This window comes from Heterodontus francisci, chromosome 1 (assembly GCF_036365525.1).
Source record: "Heterodontus francisci isolate sHetFra1 chromosome 1, sHetFra1.hap1, whole genome shotgun sequence".
Taxonomy (NCBI): domain Eukaryota; kingdom Metazoa; phylum Chordata; class Chondrichthyes; order Heterodontiformes; family Heterodontidae; genus Heterodontus; species Heterodontus francisci.
In genome coordinates, this window is record NC_090371.1 from 271,723,210 (window position 1) to 271,737,102 (window position 13,893).

At 42.9% G+C, this 13,893-nt stretch overlaps 1 protein-coding gene across 4 annotated transcripts in view; it reads left to right on the forward strand.

The window, feature by feature from the left end:
• psd3l (pleckstrin and Sec7 domain containing 3, like) overlaps positions 1–13,893 on the forward strand; it is a 433,935-nt gene that overhangs the window by 113,139 nt on the left and 306,903 nt on the right. For all 4 annotated transcript variants that reach the window (XR_010976222.1, XM_068045096.1, XM_068045048.1 and 1 more), the window contains one exon: positions 360–471. Coding sequence is in view for 2 of the 4 variants with exons in the window: in XM_068045096.1 (XP_067901197.1) it covers positions 360–471 (112 nt within the window). In the remaining 2 variants the exon portion in view is untranslated. The remainder of the gene's footprint in view (positions 1–359; positions 472–13,893) is intronic.

Consider the following 13,893-nt stretch of genomic DNA (forward strand, 5'->3'; position numbering starts at 1 on the left):
GATTTCCTGACCTCGTCTGATACATTTTCCCCCTTTGTGAATGTGGGAATTATTTTTCCTTTTCGGAGGTGGAATTATGGGGGCAAGAGTCATTAGCAGAAAAATGAGGAAAAACATGTTTGTACAATTCAGCAAACCTTTGGGAATTGTGGTCTGTGCCTGTTTAATAATCAAGCATTAATTCGACGATGCATTAGTAAAGAAACTTCAAGTGTGAGTCTGTGCCTGTGGTTTTAGTGAGTTGATTAAAATTGGAAGAATGTCACTCGGCCTGTGTGAAGGTGGCAAGTGAGATTTTCAAAGTTTTTTTTAAATTGATGATTTTAATGTAATTATCTTGCTGCTTTCTCCTTCCTCAGACTGAGACATTTGTTTGGATCAACAGGACGTCCCCACACGCACAGAGTGTCGCAAAGGCTAAATATCAATTCTTATTTGGCACGCCTGCAGAAGACGACCCTTTGGAAAGGGGTAAGGCTCAAATAGGAATGGCGACAAGTTTCTTTAGTCGTTCAGTTTATTTGCTCATTCAGTGGAAGTTGATTTTTTTTTTGGATGATCTGAGATGAAGTCATATGCAGCCCTTCACACTTGGTGGTCATGTTAGGTCAAAGGCAAATTTAAAGAAAGATTATTAATTATCGGGATATGGAAGTTGCTGGCAAGGCCGGCATTTATTGCCTATTCCTGGTTGATAAGGTGGTGGTGGGCTGCCTTCTTGAACTGCTGCAGTCTGTGTTATTAAGATGCTTCACTCAATGCTGTTAGGTAGGGAGTTTCAAGATTTTGACTGGGTGATGATGAAGGAACAGCGATATATGTCCGAGTTGGGATGGTGTGTGAATTGGAGGGGACGTATTCTTATGCACCTTGAAAGCATCACTGAAGTAGAATGCCTTCCGTGGACTCATCAGGTGTAGAATGTGTTGGTGTTCGGTGAAAGTTGTGCAGTAGTTGACATCTGATAATTGTCCAACTTACTGAGGAATGCTGTACTCTGAGGAGCACTTTTAAACTGAAGAGTATGCTGAGCCACCTTTTTTCAGTTTAATCATTCACTCAGCAATTCAACTAAACTGGGACAGAACTCTGAACAAATATCTTGTACAGAGTGAGTTGGCTTGTAAAATACTGATGTGTTCTCAGGTGATAGTTCATAGATTATGTGAAGCCAAATAGTGAAGAAGTAATAACCAGTGAGGTTAACAGGATATGGGGAATGACTCATGGAGTGATCACAGAAAGAGGTAACTGAGGTTTGTTGGTTATATGCCTCTCAACAGTTATGAATAGAATAATTTTCTATTTTCCGCAACTTCCAAGTTAGTTATTACATTAATATCAATAATAGAGACTAATTATAAGTTAATAAAGTTGATGATGGATGTCACCTGATTGCAGGATGTTGCAGTATTTCATCTGAGGTTACAAATAATGCATACTCTCTTACCAAACGTGGGATACAACTAGGAACGTTTCTGTAGCTTGGATTAGAATTTCACATAGAACATTACTTTCCCAGATAAGAACTTTTGACCTAAATGCTCTCGTTCTCTCCCAGAAAGAATATAAACTATTGTGCTGTTTCAAAAGCTCCTCGATGCCCTGTTGTTAAGCCATTTAATTGGCAATTGAGCAGGTTTGTTAAAATATAATTAACACAAATCAAAGCAAACAGGATTACATTTAGATATATTGTGGAAGCTGAAAATCTGAAATGAAAACAGTAAATGCTGGACTCAGCAGGTCAGGCAGCATCTGTGGAGAGAGAAACAGGGTTAATGTTTCAGATCGATGACCTTTCATTAGAACACATTAGAACTTTGTGTTGATGTGGCGAGGTGCTGATGTTGGTTGGTTGATACTGCAGTTTCTCTCCTCGAGGGAACCATGGGTGCTTGCTGTGTTGGTTCCCACTTATTAGTAATGGCTTGGATTCAGCTGGAGCTGAAACTGCCTGCTAGAATACAGAGGGGCACACACTTAGTGAACCTGTGATAGTAAAGGTGAACAGATAGGAGCAGGCTCTTGCAGGGTAGGGTGCACAGCAGTAGTTCCCATTATTGTTTCTAAAATTAATTTTGTATAAAGTTTGCATGTGCCGTATTAAAAATGAGACAGTAGAATCTGTCAATAATAGGATTTTTTTTTTTAAACCAGATGTCTTGGAGGTCTTGACATTTAAGATGCATACTGTCGCACATGTCTATGCATGTGGCTCAGTTGATAGCATTCTTGCTTCTGAGTTAGAAGATTGTGGGTTCTAGTCCCACTCTAGTCAACTTGAGGACAAAATATAAGCTGATGCTCCAGTGCAGTACTGGGAGAGTGCTGCATAGTCTGAGGTGCTGTCTTTCAGATGAAATGTTAAATTCCTCCTTTCTCTCAAGTGGATGCCAAAGATCCAATAACACTAATTTAAAGAAAGAGGAAGGGTGATCTGGCCAATATTTATCCCTCAAGCAACACTAAAAAGAGCAGATTATTTGGTCATTATCACATTGGTGTTTATGGGAGCTTGGTGTGCACAAGTTGGCTGAAGCTTTTCCTACATTACAACAGTGACTACACTTGAAAACTATTGGCTGTAAAGCACTTTTGGCAGTTCTCAGGGCATGCAAGGTGCTATATAAATAGATATCTTCTTTGAGAATGAACGCCCTCATAATGCTGATGGCCAGAGTTTTAACAAATCCTGAAATGTTATCTGTACTGTGTGTATGTGTGTCAGCATTGGAAAGGCTCTCAAAGCTGAGCCAAGGAGCCTCTGGACATTGTTGTGACATTTTATTGAAAGCCATGGGTCCTGAATAAATTTAATTTTACAAAAAGCACTCTTAAAATTGAATAAGTTGGAAGTGTTCCTTTTTGAAGAAAGATTGAGTAATAAACTCAAAGTTGCTACGGAAACACAACTCTCCTGTTGCTGCTTTTCATGTTCTTTTCTCCATGACACTCATACAAAAAATTACTTTTGAAAAGCTGCTCTTCAGCGCTGAGAAGTTAATTCCATGTTGTTTGTTTGCTCAAAATGGAACATTTTGGAGAAGATTTTCTTTGCAGTCGAGTTATAAATGTTAGAGTAAGGAATGCAGTTGTAGTCACACAACCATTAGTGAAGAATAAATCTCTTCCATGATGCTAGATTGAGGTTATCTTTCTGGACTGAAAACAAAAGTAAAATGAAGTTTCATGATCTAAATGTGTCTTTCTGCATGGAATTACCACATTTATTCTATAATTGGACTTTCGAATTCTGTGCCGCACTCCAGTTTAGGAAAGTATTTTGCATGTTTTTGATCTCGCAGACTAATCGCAGTCAAATCTCCATTCCAACTCCTTCATACCCTGCTCACTTCTCATTAATCTGGGAAAAAAAAAAGCCACGAAAAGCTGTACATCTTTCTCTTCAAAGAATTAAAAACCTATCATGTATGCTGGCAATTAATTGTTAAATTCATTTAAGGGGATTTATTTAAAGGAAAGCTAGATAAGTATATGAGGGAGAAAGGAATAGAAGGATATGCTGATAATGGTTTGACGAAGTAGGGTGGGAGCAGATTTGTGTGGAGCATTAACTGGCATAGATCTGTTGGGCCAAATGGCCTGTTAGTCTGCTGTAAACTCTGCATAATTTTTTGTGAATGCTTGACTGTGAATTTGCAATGACTTATCATAAAATAAATCAGTAATATAACTACAAACGCCCTTTGGTTCTCTTTTTAAAAAAAAAAGAATTTGGGGCCAATTCATGGTCTTTTCAGTCAAGAGTGAGTGTGCTTTTTTGGCAGCACATTATCCAGTAACCTGCTGGAAGGTGGACTTGCAAAGACAACAGGAAAAGACAGGATCGAGTAGCTTGTAGAGAACCCGCTGACCAGTTTGAACTCTTAAACTGAAGAAAGGAAGAACTTGCATTCATATTAAAGCCTTTCACATCTTTGGGAAATCTCAGAGTGGCTCACAGTCAATGATGGACATCTTGAAGAGTACTTGTTATTGTAAGCAAGTGCGGAAGTCATTTTGTGAACAGCAAGATCCCATAAACAGGAATGAGATGCCTGATCCAGATAATCTAATTTGGCATTGGTTGAGGAATTAATGTTGGCCACTTGAAAGAGATGGACTACCTATTTTGGCTCCATGGGAACTTGCTTCATTGTGATCGATGTTTTCCACAGAGAAAGGGAGAAAACTGGGAGGCAAAAAAAAAAATTCTCAATGCTTCAAACTGAGGGAGAGTGCTCCTGCCCTGAAATGGGGCAAAGCTCTGCCTAAAGTCTATAGGTGACGGATGTGGCCTGATTTTCTCACTTGTGGTGGTTGTGAGTGATATTCACATCCTTAGTTGGTAACTATACTTTCAATATGGCCAAATATGTTTCGAACATGAGTGATGTGAGAGGTGCTGGTAAAAGCAGCTGCCCTTAAGCTCATCACAAAGTTAGAGTATTTTATTGGTCGACTGATCTCGTGGTATTTGATTCTGACCATGAGAAGTTCACATTCTAGAGCAGACCTGCGAGTAGGTTACACTGTTGTGGACAGTTTGTACTTTTGAAATTCATCCAAAGGCAAAGGAATTTTAGATAAAATGCTTTTTGTTATACTTAAACTGCTACTGCAAGCCAGACAAGTGGAAACAACTTTGTGCTTTTTTAATAATTAACAGATGTGAGAGAGAGACACATTCAGAGGAAATGTTCTTCACTTAATGGAGGGACCTGCGTCCAAAATCCCCCGCCCCTGTCGAAGGTGCTGACTCTTGTTTATATACAATTCGATGGGTACTTTTTGCCTATTTAGATACCTTGTCTAAGTGGCTATTCTTTAGGCCAAATTGGGACATAGTCATAGTCATTATGGCACAGAAGGAGGTCATTCGGTTATCAGGTCATGATGGATGTCATAGATGACCCTTTTTTTTGCCTGACATCCACACCTGCTCACTTTTGCAGCAGGAGTCAGCAGCTAATCCAGCATAGGCCCAGGGTTAAACCTGGGAGCATTTTGACCTAATTTTCTTCAGTTTTTATATTGGGCTGTGCATTCACCCACTGAGCCACTGGAGAAATTAGTGTCTGTGTTTCAATTGGTATACAGTGTACTCTTAACAAGATAGGATATGCAAATGCTAAGCGCATTGCACTGCTGAACGACAAAAAAGCCCCCAGCGAGTTAACATCCGTAGCACTTAAAACAGCCAGAAGCGCTGCACAAAGAACAGCCAGGCGCTGTGCAAATGACTACTGGCAACACCTATGCAGTCATATTCAGCTGGCCTCCGACACCAGAAACATCAGAGGAATGTATGATGGCATTAAGAGAGCTTTTGGGCCAACCATCAAGCAGATCACCCCCCTCAAATCTAAATCAGGGGACACAACCACTGACCAACGCAAGCAAATGGACCGCTTGGCTGAGCACTACCTAGAACTGTACTCCAGGGAGAATGTTGTCACTGAGACCGCCCTCAATGCAGCCCAGTCTCTGCCAGTCATGGATGAGCTGGACGTACAGCCAACAAAATCGGAACTCAGTGATGCCATTGATTCTCTAGCCAGCGGAAAAGCCCCTGGGAAGGACAGCATTACCCCTGAAATAATCAAGAGTGCTAAGCCTGCCACACACTCCGCACTCTACGAACTGCTATGCCTGTGCTGGGACGAGGGAGCAGTACCACAGGACATGCACGATGCCAATATCATCACCCTCTATAAAAACAAAGGTGATCGCGGTGACTGCAACAACTACCGTGGAATCTCCCTGCTCAGCATAGTGGGGAAAGTCTTTGCTCGAGTCGCTTTAAACAAGCTCCAGAAGCTGGCCAAGCGTGTCTACCCTGAGGCACAGTGTGGAGCAGAGAGATCGACCATTGACATGTTGTTCTCCCTTCGTCAGCTACAGGAGAAATGCCGCGAACAACATATGCCCCTCTACGTTGCTTTCATTGATCTCACCAAAGCCTTTGACCTCATCAGCAGACGTGGTCTCTTCAGACTACTAGAAAAGATCGGATGTCCACCAAAGCTACTAAGTATCATCACCTCATTCCATGACAATATGAAAGGCACAATTCAGCATAGCGGCGCCTCATCAGACCCCTTTCCTATCCTGAGTGGCGTGAAACAGGTCTGTGTTCTTGCACCTACACTGTTTGGGATTTTCTTCTCCCTGCTGCTCTCACACGCGTTCAAGTCTTCAGAAGAAGGAATTTTCCTCCACACAAGATCAGGTAGCAGGTTGTTCAACCTTGCCCGCCTAAGAGCGAAGACCAAAGTACGGAAAGTCCTCATCAGGGATCTCCTCTTTGCTGCTGATAGCTTAAGTCTGCCACAAGCGGCAACTCAGGCTATTTCCCAGACATTTGTTAGGATTTTGACAATTTTGCTGTTGGGAATTATAATTCACAGAATCAAGCAGCATGGAAGGAGGCCTTTCGAGCCATTGGGCTGGATTTTACGTTGGGTGGATGGGAGCTAGCCACCGACGTAAAAGTCGGTGGCGAACCTGCTTCCGCCTAGCCTTGGTCCCCCTTCCCCTGCTCTTTCCTGATGGCCCTGCAATGGTTTCCTTTTCAAGCTATTTCCAATTAATTTCTGAAAGTTACTGTTGAACCTGCTTCCACCGCCCCTTCAGGCAGTGCATTCCAGGTCATAGCAACTAGCTGCCTAACACAAATGTCTCCTCATCTCCTCTGGTTCTTTTGCCCATTACCTTACATCTGTGTCCTCTGTTTACTGAACATCCTGCCAGTGGAAACACTTTCCTCCCTGTCTACCCTATCAAAACCTCTCATAATTTTGAAAACCTCTTTAACCTCCCCTTAACCTTCTCTACTCTAGGGTGAACAATCCCAGCTTCTCTAGTCTCTCCATGTAACTGAAGTCCCTTGTCCCTCCTATAATTCTGGTGCAGCTCCTCTTCAAACTGTCCAAGGCTTCCAATTGATTAATTCTGAGCGCTAAATAGTGAAGTCCTGCCTTCCCCTTTAAGCCAGATCTCCGCATGTTCACATAGAATTTACAACAGAAACAGGCCATTTGGTCCAACTGGTCTATTCTGGTATTTCTGTTCAACAGCCTCCTCACACCCTACTTCATCTAACCCTATCAGGGTATACTTCTAATCCTCTCTTCTTCCTGTACTTATCTAGCTTCTCCTTGAATGCGTCAAGCACTCAACCACTCCACATGGTAGCAAGTTCCACATTGTGACTCTCATGATAAATACGTTTCTCCTGAATTCCCTATTGGGGGATTTATTAGTGGCTATCTTATTTATGTTCCCTAATTTTGTTCTACCCCTCAAGTGAGCACATCTGTGTCTACAATGTCAACCCACTTCATAATTTTAAAGACCTCTATTATGTCATTCCTGAGCCTTCTCTTTTCTAGAGAATATTTTCTAAAGACGATTCTGCCTTTCATGATAGTTGTTGCTATTGGTTGGCAAACAGAACAACTGTGCCTGAAATAATTATACAGTCGAAAGGGAGTAGAAATCTGGGAGGTGGGGCTGACACAGTGGAGGGTCTGCTGCAGATTGTGGAATGGAGGGAGGGGAATACAGAGGAGGCCAGTGATGATGGACTGAATGGCATAGGTTAATATGTATGGCTGGAGGAGGTTGCGGAAGTATGATGGGGCAATGTGGAGGCAAATGGAAATGGCATGGCCAGCTTTGAAGTAAAGGATAAACTGCTCCATCGATCAGGAGAAAGGTCCATTATTAACACGTACACTTATGGTTCTTGAGAAGAAGGAAGATGACTTGAGTAAAGGTGGAAATGAGAGCTGTCCGAGCAGGAAATGCTGGAGAATGTTTAAACTGTGGTGTGATTGGAATTGCTAAAGAATAAAATGAATACATCTGTTGAGTATGGAGAAATGACATTGTAAACTCAAGAATGGGTTTGTAGATGAGAATTAGGACTTTGAATTCAACCAACTTTGTCCAGTACAGGAAGAAATTAAGTAATTGTGAGTTTGATTTTCCGTGCAATATTTTTAGGTCAATAATATAGTGGTGCCAGCACAGGGAAGTTTTTAGCAAGTCTATGACTGCATTAGCAAGAGAACGTTTCTATTTTAATCGACATTTGCATGATTTTTCACACTGAGTAAGGACTTCAGTCTCTGCTGACGCAGCCCTTTTCTGGGTAAATAGAGTTGGTGTTAAGCAAATGACAGATGAGTAGGAGACAAGAGGGTTTGTATCAGTAATTTTAGTTGAAGAACTGAAAGAGTTGAAGGGGAAGAAAAGTTGGGGGTGTGTACTTTCTCTTCAAAGTACAACTTCCATTCTGACTCAAAATTTCTCCTAAAATTGGATGCGTAGCCATCTGTTTGAAAAATAGCACATTTGCAGAGTCCTGTCATTAATGTCCGGTTTACTCCTGAGCTGTTGCAATGATGTATGTTGTGGGGGAGTGGCTCCATTCACTTCATTGGGGTCTGAGATTTGGAACCAGCCTGGCAGCTGATCCTAAGCAACGTGACCCAGGAAAAAGCCCCATGACTGGCTACAATGGTAGGGAAACCCATGCAACGTTTGGGAGCTGCACAAGTGTCTCTAGCGGATTTACAAACCAAGTTGAGTTAATGTTGGCCTCAACATCCCTGAGCTGGGAGAAGGGGAAAATCACAGAGAATCCTGTTCCTGTTCTTAGTCAACCCATTTTGCATGTAGTGGTGTTGGGTGGGGACAGGGTTGGGCTTGGCTGTGCCCACTCTGATAGTTGGATAGCCCACCAGTATTCCATGTCAAGATTGGCAGATGAAGAGTTACCTTTTGCATGATGACGCGATCTGCTGCCTGTGTTGTGCATTTTCCCCCAGCTCAAGTGGTTGTCTTCAGGAGAGCAGGAAGAGTGGAGCAGATTGTATACTAGAATAACATAATCGCCATACCATTAGTGGTAGTGTGCTGTTCTTTGCCACTGTGGCACATCTTGACCCTCCAATTCGGTTGGCTCTACAGCTCCATGAGGAACTGAGTCACATTGATTTATTAAAGAAGCAAAAGAGGATGAAGAAAAAATGCAGCGCAGCCCATCGTTTATGTTGGATATTTTCTCACCATTTTTTCTCATAGAATGCTAGAATCATGCAGCATAAAAAAAGGCCATTTAGTCCATCGTATCTGTGCTCGTTCTTTGAAGTTGCTCCAAATAACGAAAGTCCCTCATCCCTGATACCATTCTGGTAAATCTCCTTTGCACTCTCTGCAAGGCCTTAAGCTTGGCTTCTCACCAACAATCTTTTGCATTGCTATGTAACTGTAACTTAGCAGTCTGGATGAGAATTAGTTATGAAACGCTTGGCCCAGTTGGAATGACTGAAGCATGTCTGGTAGGGAGGTGAGTTCTCTTCATTTTGGAAAAAGAGAGCAGAGGGCAAATATATTCCAAAAGGTTGTTCTGTTTGGAGGAAGGGAGGAGATGAGCTTTGCTCTTGGAGAATGTTATTTTCTATGAAGCATCCTGGCCATGCTGAGCTGTTTAATGGGGAGGGGGTGGAGGCCAGGTAATCCGCAGGGGAAGTCTGTACTGCAGCAGGTGAGGAGGGCGCGGCTGCGCATTCTTGGTGTCCTTTTCTGTTAGTTTTGTAACAGACTGCCCTCCACTATCAGTTCAACACAAAGTCAGGTCAAAGACAATCTGTCCAGAACTGAACAATGTAGACACAGCAAAAACTCCTCTGAGACCCACAAACACTAATATCTATTAAAGCACTTTGACACTTCAAAGAAATTCAGTTAAAGCTTGATCGAAGACTCCGAGGTACGACTTTAATGAAGATAAATGGTTGCGCTTACAGTGGCATCATTTATATATTTATTTGGTGAGGCCGCAATTAACCCCCTCAGTGCTGCAGAGTTTTCAGAGTTGCATAGAGGGAAGAGGCCCCCTTGAAGAGCAATTGAGGCAGAGTCCTGGAAGAGGAAACAGAGAGGGGAATTTCTCTCAACCCTGCTGCGGGTGCTAAGATTAGCCCGTGAGTGATATCCAAAACATTGAGAGTATAAAGCAGTATTCACCATATTTGTTTCCCCTGGCTGGGTAATCTAGAACATGGGGTCACAATTTCAGAATAAGGGGTCGGCAATTTAGGACTGAGATGGGGGGAAATTTCTTCACAAAAAGGGTTGTGAATCTTTGGAATTCTCTACCTCAGGGAGCTGTGGATACACAGTTGTTGAGTATATTCAAGACAAAGGTTGGTCGATTTTTGGGTACTAAGGGAGTTGAGGGATATGGGGATAGTGCGGGAAGGTGGAGTTGAAGTAGAAGATCAGCCATGATCTTGTTGAAGAGCGGAGCAGCCTGGAAGGGCCAAATGGCCTACTCCAGCTTCTGTTTCTTATGTTCTTACGTTCTTGTTTTGTTGAGAGTGGAAACGGGTGGAGAGGGAGTGGGGTGGGAGGAAGGATTCATGTAAAAAGTGGCAGGAGGGTAAAGGGTATTGGTTGAAACTGGTAAAAGGGAAATTACGATTGATATTTGGAAGTTTTTTTAACACACAGTGTGATTAACATTGGAATGGAAATAATTAGGGAAGGTAAAAACCTTGGTGTTATTCAAGAAGCAGTTGGATTGTTTGATGGAAGAGGAACTGTAGCTTTTTACATTGTTACAATCCTGTTAGAGACCAATAACCTTTCAAAGAGAAATTCAAATTCCCAGTTATTAACTGAAAGAATTATGCCACAATATTTCAGGTTTTAAACAAAAACCTTTACTGTACAAGAGGTAAACAAAGCAAGCATTACTAACTTAACACTGCAATTTGTAATCACTTACACACAATTTCAGAATACTCCCTGTTTGACTTTTATTTCCACCAAGAGTTCCCCATACTTTACAGGAACTTTAAGGTTCATTCACTTCTGGGACCAATCCAAAGCGTACCACAGCTCTCAGGAATTCACTTCGATTCTGCTTAGTTTCCCAGCTATCTTCCAAGGTGAGGCATTTCTTGGGGATTCTCCCTCTAGCAATCAGCTAGGCGAACCTTCCAGCCCTACTTCAATACCTCAGGAATTTGGATTTCCCAACCTGAGCATGGGCCTCACTTGCATCCTTGCGTACTGACTTCAAATCATAAAGCACCCTTGGCTCCTGCTCGTCCTTTGCTCCTGGTCCCAGCTTCTGGCAGATTCTATCTTTGCCTGGTTCAATCTGCTTCCAAACACCAACATTTCTTCTGTAAACAATCACAGAGGTAAAACATCAGCAAAAAAGCATCTCCCTGCATTATCTATCTCCATAGTAAAGTGGTACATCTGGGATTTCCTAGATAGAAATTTAAGCTAATTATCCAATTCCAAAACAACCCTTTGATTCTGGGTACCCACATGAATAATTTAAAGGGCAATTCTCTTCAAACTTACTAACTTCAGTGTCCCAACTAACTGGGCCCACCTGCTGTTTTATGGCTCTCATCCCTCTAACTCTGACCCTGTAAGTACACATGGAAAGATCTTTCAAGTGCAAATATCTTGGATGGTTTAGCAACTTCTAAATTCCAGGGTTTTGATTACCTTACGTCTACAAATTTAATCTTTGCAACTCTAAAAGCGAGTTCTAAAAAATTAATATAAACCATGAACTAGATGATTGTAACAATATGGCTGAGCCAGAATGGACTCACCAGTATCTATTTCTTGAGACAGATCAGAGCTTTCTTCTGATCTGAGTCCGAGGAAGACTGCTCACTTTCCTCCTCGATGGACTGCTCATTTTGTGTAACATTCCGTGAGGAGATCTTACTGGTGCTGATGAAGAACTGTCTTGCAGCTTGTATATACTCTTGATGCATGTCCTGTTGTTGAAACTGTATTTTGGAAGAGCGGATAATTTTCAGGCGTTGTATATAGTGCATGGTTAATAAATCATTACTAAAAATCAAAAACATCCAAGCTTTATATGGGTGGTGGGTTTGGGATGTCACCAGCTCGTCTATAATTAATCATGTAATTATCTCTTTGTGCAACAAAGCATTCTTTGTCAGGTCTCCTATGCACCTCTGTAATCTTTTCCAGCCCTACTACTCTACATTCCTCTTGTGCATCCTTCACTTCCTTTCATTGCAGCAGCTTTTTCGGGAGCAGAGTGCGAGCGAGTGAGCAGCTGGGAAGCAGCTTTTTCGGGAGCAGAGTGCGAGCGAATGAGCAGCTGGGAAGGTCAGTTTGAAAGTAAACTTAATTTCCTTTTGTTTTCGGCGGAGGCCAGGGGGCTGCTGGGTAAGTAAAACACTATATATTTGGGCGGTTTAAAATAACTTTCCTTTCATTGCAGCAGCTTTTTCGGGAGCAGAGTGCGAGCGAGTGAGCAGCTGGGAAGGTCAGTTTGAAAGTAAACTTAATTTCCTTTTGTTTTCGGCGGAGGCCAGGGGGCTGCTGGGTAAGTAAAACACTATATATTTGGGCGGTTTAAAATAACTTTCCTTTCATTGCAGCAGCTTTTTCGGGAGCAGAGTGCGAGCGAGTGAGCAGCTGGGAAGGTCAGTTTGAAAGTAAACTTAATTTCCTTTTGTTTTCGGCGGAGGCCAGGGGGCTGCTGGGTAAGTAAAACACTATATATTTGGGCGGTTTCTGAACCCGAGACATCACACTTGTAGTGTCTCCCACCCGCCCTCCTCCTCTAACCAAAAGAAAAGGACTCGGTGGGGTGTTTATAAGGTAAGGCTTTTTCTATTTCTCTGGTTTTATCATGATTGGTAAAAACTTTTCATTCCTTTTTCATTTAACTAAGTTAAGCTTAAGATTAAAAATGGCAGGAGATCTCAGAACCGTGTTATGCTCCTCTTGCTCAATGTGGGAGCTCAGGGACATGGCTGATGTCCCTGACTCCTTCACGTGCAGGAAGTGTGTCCAACTGCAGCTCTTGTTAGACCGCATGACGGCTCTCGAGCTGCGGATGGACTCACTTTGGAGCATGCGCGATGCTGAGGAGGTCGTGGATAGCACGTTTAGTGAATTGGTCACACCGCAGATTAGGATTGCTGAGGGAGAAAGGGAATGGGTGACCAAAAGGCAGAGAAAGAGCAGGAAGGCAGCGCAGGAGTCCCCTGCGGTCATCTCCCTCCAAAACAAGTATACCATTTTGGATACTGTTGAGGGAGATGGCTCACCAGGGGAAGGCAGCAGTAGCCAGGTCCATGGCACCGTGGCTGGCTCTGCTGTTCAGAAGGGCGGGAAAAAGAGTGGAAGGGCTATAGTCGTAGGGGATTCGATTGTAAGGGGAGTAGATAGGCGGTTCTGTGGTCGAAAACGAGGCTCCCGAATGGTATGTTGCCTCCCAGGTGCACGGGTCAGGGATGTCTCAGATCGGCTGCAGAACATTCTAAAGGGGGAGGGTGAACAGCCAGTTGTCGTTGTGCACATAGGCACCAATGATATAGGTAAAAAACGGGATGAGGTCCTACAAGCAGAGTTTAGGGAGTTAGGAGCCAAGTTAAAAAGTAGGACCTCAGAGGTAGTAATCTCAGGATTGCCACCAGTGCCACGTGATAGTCAGAGTAAAAATGAAAGAATAGTCAGGATGAATGCGTGGCTTGAGAGATGGTGCAGGAAGGAGGGGTTCAGATTTTTGGGACATTGGGACCGGTTCTGGGGGAGGTGGGACTATTACAAATTGGACGGTCTACACCTGGGCCGGACTGGAACCATTGTCCTTGGGGGTGCTTTTGCTAACGCTGTTGGGGAGGGTTTAAACTAATGTGGCAGGGGGATGGGAACCAATTGAGGAAGTCAGTTGACAGTAAGGAGGTAGTAACAAAAGCCTGTAAGGAACTAGATAGTGAAGTCAGTGTGACTAAGGGGAAGAGCAGGCAGGGAGCAGATGATGAATGTAAAGGGACTGGTGGTCTGAGGTGCATTTGTTTTAAT